Source organism: Mchenga conophoros, linkage group LG15 (genome assembly GCF_057382185.1).
Source record: "Mchenga conophoros isolate Kocher_MC1m ecotype Shallow Benthic linkage group LG15, M_conophoros_male_GT1.1, whole genome shotgun sequence".
In the NCBI taxonomy this organism is placed as follows: Eukaryota; Metazoa; Chordata; class Actinopteri; order Cichliformes; family Cichlidae; genus Mchenga; species Mchenga conophoros.
In genome coordinates, this window is record NC_140540.1 from 38,175,869 (window position 1) to 38,194,554 (window position 18,686).

The 18,686-nt window shown below is 40.0% G+C and overlaps 1 protein-coding gene across 1 annotated transcript in view; it reads right to left on the minus strand.

The window, feature by feature from the left end:
* Positions 1–9,478: 9,478 nt before the first annotated feature.
* The window catches only part of hykk.2 (hydroxylysine kinase, tandem duplicate 2), a 33,743-nt gene continuing 24,535 nt past the window's right edge, over positions 9,479–18,686 (minus strand). Inside the window, exons 2-5 of the mRNA XM_085247871.1 lie at positions 13,289–13,597; positions 12,287–12,429; positions 11,944–12,124; positions 9,479–11,705 (exon numbers count right to left, since the gene is read on the minus strand). Coding sequence (XP_085103997.1) covers positions 11,239–11,705; positions 11,944–12,124; positions 12,287–12,429; positions 13,289–13,592 — 1,095 coding nt within the window. The 5' untranslated portion in view covers positions 13,593–13,597 and the 3' untranslated portion in view covers positions 9,479–11,238. The remainder of the gene's footprint in view (positions 11,706–11,943; positions 12,125–12,286; positions 12,430–13,288; positions 13,598–18,686) is intronic.

Below are 18,686 nucleotides of genomic sequence, written 5' to 3' on the forward strand. Positions count from 1 at the left end.
TCCAGTACAGATGAGGTGTACTGGTCCAGGTCTGTGTGGGTGAACATATTCCAGTCTGTGTTTTTAAATCTGTCCTGGAGCACTGCGTCTGTCCCCTCTGGCCAAATAAGGAAAGGAGTGAACCAAATTTATCCATCAGTACGAACGCACATGCTAAACGGCATTCTACCATTAAGCTACACTGTAGATCTTATTTTTTAACAATTAAACAGGCCTCTGCTCATCTAATCTAGCTCATGGCTCCTCTGACCACACCCGTTTATTTGTGCACCACAGCAACATGTTGGGAAACTGAATTACTGGAAGTCTGCTGAGAGAGACCAGCAGCAAGTAAAACATCTGAACTTTCAAATTTGGCAATTATATTTTATGTCAAACCACTACAAACATCAGAGCTGGCAGCACCCTAAGGCCTTTTCAAAGGACTTGAAAAGATAAAAATATTTTTTATCTTTTTAAGGATACTGTTAGAACACATCAGTGGAATTTAAATGGTTACTTTGTTACCTAAAAATATCTAAATATATCTTATGTTAGCTATGCTACAATAAGTATTTTGAGATAGCCAAAGAAAAGAGAGCCGGGCACTGGGCAGCTTGCTGCACCTATCACCCCTCCTAGAGGTTCTGGGATATAAACTTGACTCGATCAGCCGGGGGTGTTGCGGGACCAACTGGTCAGCTGATTCTCCATTTCAGCCTTTATACTTCTCATCATCCCCCCCCCCCCCAGTACATTTACCATAAAAGACATGAAGAACAATCCTTATACATCCTTTTCACCATCAGCAGCTAAGTACTAAGCGGTCACAAAGTTTAGACTTTAGTCCTCATGCGACACTGCAAGTACGAGAAAGTTTGAGTTTGGTCTAATCGAATGTTCTGTAGGTCAATAATGTCATCAACAGTGTCTGAATGTTTGCCGGTGTATAAGCAAAACTTGCTGTGCTGCAGGAAGAGTTGGGTTTTCACGACAAATGTAACTGACAGGAGTTGCCTTTGTCTGTGCACTACACTGCCGTGGGGCATGTGGGGGTGTTTGAAACTATGTTTAAGTGTCAGACATTGTGTACATTTTTATATCCTGAGTTCAGCTGTACATTTGCTGCGTGGGTGGATCAAGATTACAATACTGTCAAGTCAGACAGTGTCAAGAATGTGATTCACAGGACAGAAAAAGTTGCAAAAGGACAAAAAAAGATTATCTATATGACTGGAAAGTAAGCAGGATATGGATTTTGGCTTCCTGTGGCTAGAACATGAAGTTTACTACATCAGTTGAGCTGTTGCTCTTTCGTAAAATGATTTAATTGCAAATACTTTATCCATAATTGTTGTATTCTGTAATAATTTGTCCAATCATTTAAAATGGGTAATCCTGCTTTTTTTCTGTTGTTAATGTCCTGCTGCTGTCCCCACCTCCAGCTTTTCATGTGTGCATGTGGGTGATATGATCTCAGCACTTTATGCATGCACATATAACCACTAAAGGACGGCTTTCAGCACACAACTATGCTGCAAATATAAACTACTGTACAAAGAAAACAACTGTCTATCACTATAGCAGTCCTCTGTGAAAGACAATAGTATCACTGAGCCACAGGAACAAGTGAACTCGATTCATTGCAGACATAAATTACATGGACAGAGGGCAACTCATTTTTCTCTCACTGTTTTCTTAAAAGTGCATATTATTAGTGCATATACTGCTCTCTAGATCTATCTAATATAGGTAGCAAGTTTCTCGGTGGAACCACACAACTTTCTCCTCTTCCTCCTCACCCACAGAGACCCACACACACACAGATTTCCGTCTTTAATTCCACAGTCACCCTGTGACTCAGTCAGCTCAGTAAACCCTTTCTAATCGATTAGCCATCCCTTTCCACGCACCACCCATAATTTTGGATCTCAGAGAGGCCGCTGTGCCTTCAACCTGTTTGGTGCAGATAGGCCACCATGACACTTCTACAGGAAACGTCACATTTGCTGTGGAATACATCGACTAAAAGGCAACGTGATAATGTGTGAAAGTTGTAATGACTTTGTGCCTAAGGCCTTCTTTCACTGCCTCATTGGTGAGTTTTGTACGTCTGATGGAGAACAGTTCGTGACAGAAGACCAGAAGTTGATTCATGAGGCTGAAGAAGCCACCGAACTAAAATAGTAGCTTACTAATTGAGGCCACTGTCTCCTCTTGAGCTTTACTCCCATTTGTGAGGTGCATCCCCTTTCACAGGATGAGCACCACTATAAATATGCCTCTGTTAAAAAGCTGTCCAAGTTTTTTCATGGCTATCTTTGAAGCGTTCTTTCTTTTGATTACAATTGATAATTAGCATAATTGATTTATCTGTATGTGATAGTGGCATTGAAGTAAATGGAGATCAGTCAAAAACTGTTAATCACATTAAAAAGTGATACATTAAGTAATGAATATAGATTTTGGTGCAAAATCTGCTAGTTAGGGACCTTTCCAAATTGTCCACATAACCGATAACCGAACTTCCAAGTTCCCATGGTGTAAAGAAAAAGACCCATTAGCTATTTGTCAACCCTGACGATTGTGGTCACTACGTATCATCCAGCCACAGATCTAATATACATTACACAACAGTTTGTCAGGGGTCCATGAAGTGGATTAGTGCTAACAGGTCAGCTTGGTAGCAAAGACAGTTTGGAAAGGCAGCCAAGTGCTTTGTGTCCGATTAATCTTTATTAAAGACGGAAACTAACTGTTGTTTCCAGTGAAACAAAGACATACAACCAAAGACAAAGCCAAGCGCTTTCATTTCATTCATTGCAATGAATGAAAAGGACCATGTGTGCCAACTAATGCTTTTCACTCAAACATTCTAGAGCAGGGGTGTCCAACATAAGAAGTAGGGGCAAGAACCGGTCTGGTAAAGACTCATTCGATGCTTTTGGAAAATATGAAGGATTTTATGGACTTTAAATGTATTTAAATACTGTTTTGCATATTTCCCTCCTAATAAAGACCTCCACCATGCCTTTCATACTACACCAAAGAAATGTCAGTTTTTAACAACAGGGCCACAATAATAAAAATGTATACATGCGAAGAATCGTGCTGACAGATTTCTCTGATTTACTACAACAGCATTACTTTATCATGTAGAAAGCTGTATGTGGCCCACAATGTGAAACTAGGTTAAAATTGCTGCTCTAGAGTTTCAGCCTGCCTGGTTTTATTTAAAACCTGTTATCACACATTTAATGTTGTGTGATTACAGAAACAGAAGACAGTGTAAATAATTAAAACAGTCCCATTGATCACAGCTAAAACAACTGAGGAGCAGTATTTCTATTTGGTGAAGACTATAATTGTGGATCCAGTAGTTTCTTTGGTGTCCAGTTCTATTTACATGGTCTAAAAACTCAAAAACATCTGAGCAATTCATGCTGAAGATATGAGGCTGGACGATACTGAGATTCTACTTTTTAGTTGTAAGTGATCTTCTGTTCCACCTGCTGACTTTGCTTTTCATGTTTCTGCATCTTTTCTCATCGTTTGGCCTTCGTAAAGAGCATATGTACGTAACTCGTAAAAATCATTCAAGAAACCTGACAACAGGGGTAGCATGTTTTTTGAAACGGTAAAAAAGTCACCATATTGGTGATCTTTGGAGTGTAAATTAAATTTTCTATGCTGTCTTTTATAAAGATGTTCAGCATACCCACAGTGCTCGAGTTTGAAATGCCAAGAGGATTTAATGGCGCTGATAAGTGGGGTCGGCGTATTAAGCTAAGTCCTTTGAGTGTTGCCATTTCTGTTTCAACTATAATTTGTGGGATGTGGAATTAAAGTATTACAAAGACAAAAGAGGAATGGGAGATGAGAAAGCATAATAAGGGACTCTGGGTTACAGTATAAAGGATACAGCAGTATAGGGTTCAGCTAGATGTCTCTTTGGGCTCGTTGTACTCGAACAACAGTGAACTACAGCGAAACAGACGGAGTACAAACGTGAACACGGGCAGATATTCACAGACGCACACTGTGACTTTTTCTGCATGACTGGAGGTACATATCACTAGCTGCAGCGGGGGCAGAGGGCAGATGGTGCCTTTGAGGTAGGAGGTTGAAATGTAGGAAGGTAGAGGAGGTGTCTATGTGTGTGCATGCGCATGTGTGAGAGAGGGAGTGCGAAGCCAGATTCTGGCTGAGGTGTGGGCAGCACAGCAGCACATGAAGGTGAAATTCTGCACAAAAAAACACAAAATCAGCTTCACACAATTTCATATGGTTGTGCTTTTATTGTGAAATTTTTCAAAGCTGTAATCTGACTTATTAAAGATGAGGTGACTGGTAGTAAATTCACGGCCACATCTTGCTATGCAAACCATGGTTTCCTCATTGCATCTGCGTCTAATGTGCCGTAGCTCTGATTTGCATGCCGTGATTTAGATGTTTCAAGCTTTTGAAGAGATCAGCCTAAGTTCATAAGCTTTTGAATAAACACAAATTTTACACGGTTACAACACAAGACATAAACTCCCTCTGCCGCCACCGGGCTGTCAAAACAAAACTAAAGTTTTCAAGCCCACAGGTCTGAAGAACTGATTCATAAAGGACGGATTATGTAGCACGGTGGGTGAGTGGGATGATGGTTCCATCTAGTGGTAAAAAGGTTTATATTCAATTAAACTTTAAAATTTGCACCATTTCAGAACAACAGTAATCTCAAGGCACTTTATATTGTAAGGTAGAGATCCTACAATGTTAGAGAGAAAACCCCCCAAAACACCTATGACCAGCACATAGCAACTAGGGGAAAGAAGAACTCCCTTTTAACAGGACGTGAGTTCTGACAGAACCAGGGCAGCCATGTGCTGCAACCAGTTTGGCAAATGAGGAGAAGGAGATGAGCAATAAAGGAGAGCATGGAGAGAAAACGTGAAGCGAAAAACTGTGGGAGAAAGTTCATGACATGATGCGTTAGCAGTGTATTTTAAATGGTACGATCAAAGTGCCGACTTTCAGCTTTAATTGAAGATGTACAAAAAAACCTGCATGAACCATTTAGGAGTTACAGCATTTTATACATAGTTACCAACTTTCAGAGGCTCAAAATTAATACATTGACTGATCACCAGTTTCATAACCAGATGAGGTCTGTCTCCTCGGGATATCATGACAAGCAAAACAGGTAAAATATCTGAAGTTGGGCAAAGTATTGAATTTGTCTTTTATCGCTTTTCTGTGTAATTTTAAATATAAGGTTGTCAGTGGGGTGGTTGAGTGGTTTCCTTACAGCAAAAAGGTCCTGTGTTTGAATTCACCCTCTGGCCAGGGCCTTTCTGCATGGAGTTTGCACATTCTCTACGTGCGCTCCACCTTCGTCTTACAGTCCAAAAGTCACGCACTTAGGTTAACTGGTGATTCTAAATTAGGTGTATGAATAGTTGCCTGTCTGGCAACCTGTCCAGGGAACCCCACCTCTTAAGCTATGACATCTGGCATAGGCTCCAACTATCCTTTGTGGCCCCTTATTCAGTCTATGAAAGTCAGTCTGCGCTTTGGCAACCCCCCCCCCCCACCCCCACCCCAAAAAAACAAAAACAAAACAAAAACAAAAATCATTTCAATTAAAACAGAAAGTCTGCACTTCAATCGCGTATTCATAGAGTTAAAGTCCACTGTTGTGTCTTTGTCCATTAATTATGATTCTAACTGTGAAAGCCCCCTACAGTGTGAGTCTATAGCGGCAAATCTGAAGAATGAGTCAGAGTCATCGAATCCAGTTTTATCAAAAAGGAAAGTTTTAAGTCTAATCTTTGAAAATAGAAATGCGTGTCTCTAGCAATCAAACTGGGATCTGGGTCCACAGAAAAAGGGCTCTGAGAGGTGAAGGCTCTGCCTCCCATTCTTCTTTTGGATTCTAAGAACTGCGAATAAGCCTCTTAGGGTAGTGTAATACACGTTTTAACACAGCCCTTGATCATTCAAAACTTTGTGAGGGGTAAGATTTTCAAATCAGATCTGGATTTAACAGGGAAAAAGTAAAGAGAAGGTAATATCTGCGAAATATGGTGTTGCTTTCTAGTCCCTGTCAGTATTTTCACTGCAGCATTTTGGATCAACTGAAGCCCTTCTGGGGAGCTTTGAGAACAGCCTGACACTGTTTTCCAGCATCACTCTGATACAGGATGTTTTTACTTTTAGCAGTATTGCACAGATGAAATCATGCCTCAGTCTGTGCTTTGAGGGTTCTGGCAGTCAGTACAGCACATGGGTGCTGATTTATTTACATGAATATATTCTTCCATCTGCAACTAAGTTTCTGTAAGACAAAATAAACCAACATGTTGATCAGCTATTTAATCACTCATTAACTAAAGTTTTGTCATGTAGTTTAGTAAGTTAATTGTTCTGAAAAGGTGTTACAGCTTTTCTTCGTGAATTTTTTATGGTTTACTCCTTTTGTTTAGATCTTTATGTAAGGTGGCCTGGAAGCAGACACAGGTTTTATGGGGTAAAGGTTTTGGTGTGACAAGAGGAGGAGAAAACTGCAGAGAGACGTGTAAGACTGCATCTCAGCGCCAGATAGTCATGTTTATAGAGGTTTAATCAAGCCATATTTATGAAACACTGGCACAAGTTCAATAAGGAACACTCTTAAAACTGTAGAGATGACAGTGGACTTCAGGAGAAGTCCCCCCCTCACCATATCAGACAGCCCTGTGTCGACTGTGAAGATCTTCAAGTTCCTGGGTATCACCATCTCCCAGGACCTGAAGTGGGAGACCAACATCTCCTCCATCCTCAAAAAGACCCAGCAGAGGATGTGCTTCCTGAGACAACTGAGGAAGTACAGTCTTCCACAGGAGCTGCTAATCCAGTTCTACACTGCAGTCATTGAGTCTGTCCTGTGCTCCTCCATCACAGTCTGGTATGGTAGACTGCAGCGGACTGTACGGGCAGCAGAAAGGATCATCGGCGCCCCCCTGCCCTCCATCCACGATCTGTACCTCTCAAGAACCAGGAAACGGGGAGGGAAAATCATCACAGACCCCTCACACACTGGACACAGACTTTTTGATCTGCTGCCCTCTGGCAGACAGTACAGAAGCCTGCAGCCACCTTATTCATTTCTGTATTTTATGTATATAAGTTTAGATTAGTTATTTATAGTTGGTTTACACAGCTTTGTGTATGTATGTGTATGCATATATAGACACGTGTGTGTGTGTGTGTGTGTGTGTGTGTGTGTGTGTGTGTGTGTGTGTGTGTGTTTTTTACATTGCTGTGCTTGAGAGCCACCATCTACCAGAACCAAATTCCTTGTATGTGTCTGCACATATACTTGGCCAATAAACACGATTCTGATTCTGATTCTATATTCACTAATCTGTCTGCTTTCCCAGGTGTTTAGCTGCTAGTCTATTCATTACATGACTAACACATTCCCATGCTGTAAAACTCAATGGTGACATCATTGCTTCTTCCTGCCCGCAAGTCACTTCATCGAAGCCTCCAGCATCTAGACTCTGGAGAGTCCTGCCCTAATTTTTGTCACCGTTGAGATTTCATTCTGCTGTGGGCCATCAGAGTCTAATCGGCAAATAGCATCATTTAATTCTGTAGATCAATAAATCATTTTCAATTCCTTCTAATGATTTCTCTCTATTGAATTAGATTTGCTTGACCACCTAAAATTGGATGAATACCATCTCCAGAAAGACTGGAGAAGTATAACGTTTGCACTGTTTTAAGCAGTTGAGGGATGACATGTGGCTATAAATGCAATCACTGTTCAGATCAGGGGTCAGATTGCTTGAAACGTGTAATGTATCAACACAGCTTTGTTTATGGAGGGAGTGGTGTTAAAAAATATCTAAATCTAAAGTCTTTGAGTCATCTTTATCTACACAAGATGTTCTCTGTGCTCACTGCATAATCCATTTGTGCTTTAAAAAGTGCAGAGTTATGAATTACTCTTTCTTTAATTAATTCAACAAAAATGGGCATCCTCAATGGGATCCAAGTAAAAAATGTTCACTATGTTGCCAAAAGTATTCCCTTGTCTGTCTTTACACTTATGAACTTGAGCGATATCCTATTCGTAATCTATGGGGTGCAATAAAACATCAGCCCACCTTTTGAAGCTATAACCGCTTCAGCTCTTCTGGGAAGGCTTTCCACAAGGTTTAGGAGTGTTTATGGGAATTTCTGACCATTCTTCCAAAAGTACATTTGTGAGATCAGACATTGATGTTGGATGAAAAGGCTTGGCTTGCAGTCTCCCCTCTAATTTATCCCGAAGGTGTGCTGTCGGGATGAGGTCAGCACTGTTGTTGAAGACCGGCCCACACAAACTCCCTCATCTCTCTATGGACCTTGCTTTGTGCACTGGTGTGCAGTCATGTTGGAACAGGAAAGGGCCATACCAAAAACCGTCTCCACAAAGTTGGGAGCTGAAATTGTTCAAAATGTCTTGGTATGCTGAAGAACTAAGAGTTTCATCCACTGGAAATGAATGCCCGAGTCCAGCTCCTAAGAAACAACTCCACAACGAATTCACCCCTCTACCACACTTCAACTTGGCACAATGAAGTCAGACAAGCACTGTTCTCCTGGCAATCTCTGCAATCACCCTGCTCTGTGAGGGTCAGCAGATGGCCTACCACATCGTCGTTACAATGCTGTTGTTCCCAATCGCTTCCAGTTTGTTATAATGCCACTAACAGTTGACTGTGGAAATTTCACAACTAGGCACAGGTGGCATCCTATCACAGAGGTCCTGAGAGAGACCCGTTCTCTCACAAATGGTTGTAGAACGGAAATTGAAAAAGATGAAAAAAATGGACAGGAAGATTTCTGAACAGAAATTTCAGGTTCAATAATCAGATAGTAGAGTCACAACTGAGCATAAACAACATGAAAGCACAGATCCATCCTGCCTTGTATCAATAGTTCAGACAGGCTGTGGTGGTGTAACTATGTGGCGTATTTTCTTGCCACACTCTGAGCCCCTTAGAACTCTCTGAGCATCACTTCACATCTGATTTCTTCAACATGACAATGAGTTCATTGTACTCAAAGGGCCTCCACAGTCACCAGATCTCAGTCCAACAGAGTACCTTTGAAAGCAGGTGGAACAGGAGACTTTTATCATGGGTGTGCTGCCATCAAATCTGCAGCTAGCATGTCAATATTTACCCAACTCTTCAAGCACTTTGATGGATTGGAGCGATGAATTACAGCAGCACTGAAGGCAAAAGAAGTCCTACTTGTTACAGTGTACCTAATAAAGTGGCCGGTATGTGTATGTCAGTGTAACATTACTCTACAAAGGAAAAACATACTTTTTGAAACAAAAATTACAATAAAATAAAATAAAAAATTGATGATATGATATATTATCATATCAGACTGTCGGTGATGTCAGTGATTAACAGTCAGTGTTTTAGTATTTACCATAAAGTCCTTGCTTCACTAATGACAACCACATGGGGGCAGTATTACACTAGATTTAATCAAAAATACTGTCAGGAGAAAATCACAACACCAAAATACATGATGGACATTTTTAAAGCTACTAAAGGTATAACTTTCATAATAAAATGATACATGACGCATGATAGCATCTGTTAGATCCGATGCTATGAATTATGAGTTAAAACTGCTGCAAGAGAAATGAGTGTAACTCATGTAAAGAGCCCTAACTTGAAAAGAACACAAAGTCATCGAGTCTTTTTTTTAAAAATTATGTTCCTAATACGTGATGTTTCTGCTGCTGATCTATCTGAATTAAACTTGTGTGATGTACAGCAAATATCATCCTTTCACTTTTGCAATTTGAATGTGGTAGAAAGTCTGTGCCAAAAACCATTTTGGCTCCAAAGCCCCTTCAATAACAGAAATAAAAACACAACATGAAATTCTTTAATTTATTTTTAAATTGACATGTTTTGTCTTTTAAATGAACTGTGTAATCTGCGTGATTTCAAATCCATGTCTTCACATCCATGTGTCTGCACTTGGATCTGTGTGTCTGTGATGAGATTTGGAAATGTGTTAACAAATCTGTTAACATCGATTTCTTAAAAGTGTAGAGGAACGTGGATGTGTTTAATTCAGACGTATTTAAGCATCTCTAAACAATCTGATTAAATCACTCTGTCATTTACCGTAATCTGTAAAATAAGATGACAATTCAGTTACTTTTTCCTTTTTAAGTAGATCTGAGGCACTTAACTGTGGGAGTTAGTAATCGCTTTTTCAGTTTCTCATCCATGAATTTGCTAATAACTACCTCTTCTTTTACAGTACTTCATTAATAGTTTTTATACAGTGTCCCAATTGAGAACCAAAACAAAATAGAGGCCCAGGAGGATGCAATCAAACAGATGATTATTGAACACACGCGTGGGAAGATGAACACTGCAAAACATCAGATGTAGATCTCCGCCCAAAAATATACTTCAGATTGCTTTTATAACGTCAGGGTTGGTTAACGCCACTTCTCGCGTTGTACAAGAACATACTTTGTATTTTAAGAACATCATTTGCATGTTTTATAGACAATGAGCAATCTTAAGAGATAAATGCAGACACTGAAGTTCCCCTCTCTAGCATCTTCTCCAAATATGGCGATGGATTCAGGCTCTGATGTTGATGTCCTCCTTTTTGGCCCATCTTTTGTCACCTGTTACTAAGCAAACTCAGATGCAACAAGAAGCCGGATACATTCAGGCCTTCACTCAAGCCTGTTTCTAGATTATATGTATTATATGTGTTTTGTGAGCGTGTACGCAGTTTTAACCTTCTGTTGCTCCAAGTCACTTTTACAATAGATTGTCTGGACATTGCACCAAACAAAGCTTGAGACCTTCGATTGACTGAGCAGAATACACTTCTTAATAAGCACAAGATGCAATGTGTATAAAATGGTCTTAGCTGTACCTGTAGTAAAAAGGTTAATGTAATGGCAACAGCTTCAATAAATGTTTTACTGAAATGATGATTGATTTGATTAATGCAATGGTAATAATGATGAGTATGAGTAGCAGTAAAATATTTCCCTTATTCCACAACAGTATCTAAATTTCTTCTCAGACACATTATATACTCCTCTAGCTTTATTGAAACACTTTGACGTTCCTTGTTGTTCTGTCTGAAATAAAACAAGTTTAAAAGATATAAACTGTTTTAACTGTGGAAACACAATCTTCGTTTTTGTGGACAAATTGTCGCTCGGTGGAGTCACTGCCTTCATGAACGAGTTTGTTCCTGTCTTTCACTTTTGTCACTGAGCTGAGCAGCAGTCTCAAACCACAGCTTCTCCACCTGCTCCTTTCCTAACTCCCAGAGCTGCTGGAGAATGTTAACACCCTTTCTGGATGAAATCATCAGATACTCTTCATTTTCTGGCTGCAAGGTCAGAGAGTAACGACCTAAAACTAAGGACTGGCAAAAGCGGGACAGCACCAGCAAATATAGACAATCTTTCTCCACCTCATTGAGAGGAAGGACGCTTTCCCAGCCAGCAAGGACGGGTCCACCCACCTCGATGGGTTTAGGGTGCTCAATCATCATGTACATGACGGTGATTGCAAGCTCATGGATGTAGTAGCCACTATTCATGTCGCCAAAGTCCAGAATACCGGTGATCCTATAGCCTTCTTTATCATTAGGCTGTACCAGGACATTGAGGTCATTGAAGTCGCCATGGTTAACGCCTTTAAAAAAGACATTTGAAAAGTGTATTTGTAAAATCAAACTACTACATACAATCAGCCAATGAGAAGCCAAGACAAGGTAATCAAGAAGTACAGTGCAAACTGTATGAGCAGCTCTCTGATAAACAGTTACTGGTCTTTAACCTTCACAGCTATGCTTTTATGACAATAAATATATTTTATGTTAAGTCATAAGCATGTAACTGATACATGTAACAAGATAATATTGTATACTCACATTTGCGAAAACTAGAGCGTTTGGGATCCACAGAGCTCTTGTACCCTTGGATTACAGACTTCACAACCTCCAGCAGAGGCTCTCCGTCTAACACGTAGAGGTAATCTTCCAGGAGAGCAACATTTGACAGACTCCATTTGAACCCCTCTCTCTCCAGCACGTGAAGATGAGGGTGTTTCATCTTAAATTACACCAAAAATGCAAGACATGTGTAAATGAAAAATAGCTGATAGACACATGTATTCTGGGCAGTTTCACGAAATTCTCTCCCGAAGATTCACTGAAATTCTAACACAGAGTGGACGCCTTTAGAAGAGATTTCACAGGACTGTTACTATGATACCTTTTTAATGACTGTGTCCATTTTAGCTGCAGTTTTCCCCATTTCATACAGCAGCTGTGGAGTTAAAGGAACCTTGGAGATGGTTGTCCCAGGCAAATAGGTCAACAGTCTCACCAGGTACTTCTGACTGCCAAAACCACAATCTGCCAAAAGTAAGGATATGAATAATTATAGGCTTCAATAAACTTGAACATATATGGCAGAGCCCTGTTCAAGGGCACAGGCGTAACAATATTGCTAATTATGCAAACTTCCTTGTGTAAGATTGCCCTTTAGCCCTAAGCCAGGATGTGTTATTCTACTCCTGCAGATGCCAAGTTTGCCTGTGCCTTATCTTTACAGATTATCTGCAAAAGCAACCGTCCAAAGGTCGAGTTCAACTACGCAGCACATTTATACTATGTCACAGAAACACAGTACTTATAAGCATGTGCAGTGTGCCAACATACTTAAGTAATGATGGAAAGTCTTTGGACACTGGTTCACTCATTTTCTGTCAATTTCAGGATTTTGTTTAGGGTCTAGGACCCACAATATCTGATCAGCCGTTATTGGCTGCATTTTGTGTTTCTTTGGTTATCTTTATCCAATAAAAAATGTATTTGGTGATCTGGAACATTTAAATATAAAAAAATGATAAGAAATCTGGAAGGAGACAAAGATGTTCACAGCACTGTGACATAAAGAAGTCTCCAGTAAGCACACAAAGTCTTTTGGGGGCTTCGTAGTCCTAGGTTTAAATAACACTCTGACATGTTATCTTTAGATGTTACTGAAAAACAAACAATTTCTAATTATAATCACTTGTGATTCAACAGTGAATGTTTACAGGGAAATTGCTACGAAGCATTTTGACATCAGTCAGGATCAATTTGAGCCTGACTGACTGAACACCGAGTGCCAGGCTGCGGTCACACAAGCTTCATCGTGCATGGATGAAATTTTATGTCATGTCAGGTAACGATATTTTTTCAGATCTGAACAACGTGGCTGGTCACATACCAATTTCCTCCAGACTCATTCGCTCTCCTGAGGTGTTGGGCAGCGCGGTTTGAGCAGGAATTCCATTCTGTTGTAGGAAGGACATGGTGTATGTCTGCACCTCAATCAGCAAGGTATTCTTGCTGTCCTCTGAGTTCATTATCTTTAGGATATACTCGCCACCCTCACTGGGCGCCACATAGAAGTTCTGGTCATCATAACTGGGCAGAGACTGAATCACTGATGCAGTCAGCCGGTAGAGCCTCTTCACAATCTCAGATACCTGGGAATGGCTTAAGTTGGGCTTGGCATTTTTTGGTGGCATTATTGCTGAAGGAAAACAACAAGCCATTAGAGAAGAGTTGCACTAATTTATAAAATCAACAAATATTATAACATCTTCACAAATTACAACAAATGCAACTGCAAAAAAAGTTAGAGTGGGAGAAACATTTCCTCTACCTGACTACCTGTTTTCATCTGCCTTTTACAGTGTTACAGTATTAATCAGGCACAATTCAATCATTGCCATGCTAGAACTGGTGAATCAGATCTTTTATGTGTTTTGTAACAATGATGTGAACTTCAGTCTTCATTATTAATGTTTACACATTTCTAGTCCTCAATAATAATAAAGGTGTTAACAGCAGAAGTGAAACTTGTTTGAGCGTAGAGCTGGGCGATATGAGATTTTTTCATATCACGATATGTTTTTTTCATTTCAGGCGATAACGATATATATCACGATATAAGCCAAATAACTATATTTGTAAGATTTAAATGTGCCGTTGCTCACAAGTAAAATGTGAAATAATCAGCAGCTTGTTTTTATTTAAATATTTATTTCCCATAATAAGTTCAACAGGGTAGATGTACTTAAGGAACATGAGACTTTTTCAGATAAATAAAGGCAAATATTACAAACTACACAAAAGGCAGCCGCTAAAGCGTTTAAGTTTCAAAATAGAACAAACGAAACAGACTAAATTGTCAATTCCACTTAGAAACAAAATATTAATTCTAAAAATAAATCTTAGTTTGTTTTACAGAAGAACAGACAAAATTGACTAACTTTTGTCAATATCAAATAAACTGAGAACTAAAAGGAAATTCTCAATCTCTCCTTGTTGTATAGCTGAGCTTTTCAAACAGTTTTAACAGTTACTTTAGTCTGACAAAAGCCGAATGACGAATTAGCGCTTCCAGTCAGAGACTGAGGCTACGTCCACACGTACACGGGTATTTTTGAAAACTGAGATTTTCCGTTTTCGTTTTAAAAAATAATCCCGTCCACACATAAAGGCAGAAATGAAGGAAAACGCTGCTATGAACATGCCAAAGCAGCAGGTGGCCAACATTTCTGCACCAGAAATGTTGGCCAATCAGAAGTCTAGAAGCCTCGGTGGGAAAAAGTAAACAAAGCTGGGGCATAGAAGCAGAACCGAGTCGTATGTGTGGAGGGACAGTAACTGTGTGTATATGTAAGCATTTAAACACTGCAGAGAGTACAATTAACAGTAACAGTCTTGTAGAAATTCATTTCACCGAAACAATAACGTGGCGCACAGTGTGACGCATGCACCAGTTTATTGTATTTCCAGACTTGCTTTCGGCACAATTTACAGTGCACGCTACTCTGTTTTTTGTCAGACTTGAAATAGCCGAAATACCTTCACACTACGGAACTTCTATAGCTCTTCCGTTCGACAATATCTCCGGCGTTGGAACCATCATCTGTTTTCTCTTCGGTCACGCTCGGTTGATTTTTCTAGTCGGCACACTCATTTCCTCCATTACGCGCTGGCTCCATTACCCGCTGGCTGCTTCCCAAACAAACACACGTGCGGCTTGGCACTTGTGCTGTACGTAACAAGTCACGGGACGTGACGCTGCGGCTGTGATTGGTTCGGCTCTGCGCTACTTAATTTGGATTGGCTGACCTTTTTTTTTTTTTTTTTTTTAAGAGGACAAGAGTCTATCGCGATAGTTTAATTTCTCTATCGAGTAAAAGTTATATCGCGATACATATCGTTATCGTTCTATCGCCCAGCTCTATTTGAGCGTTAAAAAAAAGAGCAGAAAATTGCAATACACAACACAGAGATCAGTCCACACAACATGAGGAAAAAGCACAAAACCCTTTACATCTTTTTTAGACACATACACCAACACAGTACTGGCTTTAAGAGACAGACTTCCTGACGGACAGGAAGCAGCATGTGAGGCTGGGAAAGAATGTCTCGGACTCCCGGACCATCAGCACCGGCTCCCCTCAGGGCTGTGTTCTTTCTCCTCTGCTCTTCTCCCTGTACACCAACTGCTGCACCTCCACCCACCAGTCTGTCAAGCTAATCAAGTTTGCAGACGACACCACCGTTATTGGACTCATCTCGGACGAGGATGAGTCTGCCTATAGGAGGGAGGTTGAACGTCTGGTGTCCTGGTGCAGCCACAACAACCTGGTGCTGAATGCCCAGAAGACAGTGGAGATTATTGTGGACTTCAGGAAGCACACAGCTCCACTCCCCCCCATCATCCTGACTGACACCCCCATCACCTCTGTGGACTCATTCCGCTTCCTGGGTACCACCATCACCCAGGACCTGAAGTGGGAGCCCACCATCACCTCCGTCATTAAGAAAGCCCAGCAGAGGATGTACTTCCTGAGGCAGCTGAAGAAATTCAACCTGCCAACACGGACGATGATGCAATTCTACACTGCAATCATCGAGTCCATCCTCACCTCCTCCATCACCGTGTGGTACGCTGGAGCCACTATCAGGGACAAACAGAGACTGCAGCGTGTTGTGCGCTCTGCTGAGAAGGTGATTGGCTGCAGACTCCCATCTCTGCAGGACCTGTACACCTCCAGGACATTGCGGCGTGCAGCCCGGATCTCAGCTGACCCTTCTCACCCTGGACACAGTCTGTTTGACCTGCTCCCCTCAGGCAGGAGGCTCCGGTCCATTCGCACCAGAACCTCTCGCCATAAGAACAGTTTCTTCCCCTCTGCTGTTGAACACATGAACAATAACCGTATGACTGTTCCTACCACTAACACATGACCCTACGGTGTGGTCACTGCATCATTCCATGTTTGGCACTGATCACCACCTGCACTCATGTATATATCATGTATATATCTATCTATCTACTTAGCACTTTTAATTCTTATTCTTATTTTCATGTCTATTTAAGCTTAATTTATAACAGTATTTATAACAGTATGTTTGCACTGAAGCACCGCAGCAATTTCCTAATGTTGTAAACCCGCTCAACATTTGGCAATAAAACCCATTCTGATTCTGATTAACAGACCTGAACCTCGCAAAGAAACAAGAAAACTAAATACAGCAATGCCTTTTCATTAATAAATAAAATCATCATTTAAGAACTGCATTTTGTATTTACTCTTTAGCTAACGTGAAATTGATATAAAGATGTAAAACATGTAAATCTAGCAAATATGCAAATAAAATGAGAAGAGTAAGACATTTTATTGCAGCAGTGCTGTAGCAGATATTTGGCCTAAAAAACTGAAAGACAGCTTAAGTTCTTCTCTGAAGATGCCTCTTTGAAAATGGCTCCACAGAAAACAGTTCAGAAAATGCTTGATCATGCCCCTGACTTGTATGAGCAAACTAATAACAGTAGAAAGCTAAAACATTTTCAATTACTATGTAGATTTCTTATTAATAAATGTGTTATTACTGGAATTGCTGGCTCATCATCACTGGGAACTCAGTAATGGTCTTAAATTTAGTCAGTTTCCATGGAATGGACCCAAATGCTTCTTTTTTCTCAGGACATATTAATGCAGCAAAGTGCAAATGCAAATAAATACTTGGAACAAATTCTTAGAAGTCTATGTAATCCTTGTTAAAAACTCTATTATTAATGTGAGTTGACTTGTTTCAGTGCTAGCAAAATCACATCTGTCATAAATATCTGTCCCAAATTAATTACTGTGAAGCTGCATTCACAGCAGTATCTAGTGGGAATGGCATTTGATTGGGATTTGAGTGTAATGGCAAAGCAGCTTGATAATTTAAAAGTATTTCAAGAGTGTGTATCTCTGGCACAAAACATTGAAACAAATGGTGTGTTTTGTAATAAGCTGCTAGCAGTAAAGTATCTAAAGATACAATTTGAGATGGGTTATGTTCTGCCTGCACCATGTCAAACTTTCAGTGTGAAGAGGAGGAGACCTAAATGCATCCATGAGACCATCTATATTACCCAACAGTGTTGCAGAACCTGGGTGTGAGTCAATGGTCCTGCTCAAGCCCTACAAATATTTTATTGTATTCACACCATAAATGAAAAGAACTGCAAAGTAAAGCTAAGCTGAAGGGAGACTTCATAATGCAAACATAATGTGACAGTTTTGCTTGATCCCTGAAGGACAAACACAGCTGTGATGAATCCAGCTGTGTTTGATTTTTTTAGCTACACCTCATATCATAATATTTTACTTCCAGGTAGCCACACTCTCTTGCAATTTGGGAAAATGGCTGCTTTTCACTTGTTTTCAGAATTTAGCAAACTCACAATTTAAGATTGGTTCTTTTCTATCTTTAGATACTTTACTGCTGGCAGCCTATTACAAAACACATCATTTGTTCCAATTTCTTCCTGCCAGAGATACGTACTCTTGAAATTATCAAGCTGCTTTGCCATTACACAACTTAAGTTAGCCCAGTTTAATCAGTGCTATTACTACCTGTAGAGCAAGATTTGACTTTGCACAGTACTGCTTTTTTAATCTTCAAACATCTAAGCAAATCTGTTCTTTTAAGGTCGTGCAAATCTAGATCCCAGAGCTGCTGTCAGCACAAACTCTGCTGGACTAAAGTTCTGGTACGTGTATTTCTTTTTTTTTTTTTCAAAAGATGTAAATTGTTGTACTCTGAAACGGAATTTAAATTTTTATTTTCATTTCAATGAATGAAATGATAATGCAAAATTGCTTATGAAGTTACTGCTACTGGGTAAGGCTGTTTTTGTGGGGGGTTTTTTACTGCAAATTAAGATACTGTGTTAAGGTTATCAGGTTCATTAATCTGGCTTCTGGTTAGATATAGTAGTAAATTAACTCTGGTCTGTCTATCTCTGGTACACCACATACTGACATACCAGAGATGGACAAACACAAGTCTAACAGACTACTTTCCAAACACATTTCCAAATCTGTCATGATAACCTACTGAAAGGTGACTTGTAACTGACGATTTGTCTGTATATTCAGTGCTTCTTGCAGAACTTTTAGCTATTGTAAATGTATTTACATGTTTACAAATGCCATTATAGGCATTCTGAATAAACATCTACAGATTCCTGTACACATGTATAAGTTTGACACAGTTTTACAGATCTGTAAATGTGTAAAAAAATAATAAAAAAATAAAAGTGCAAACAC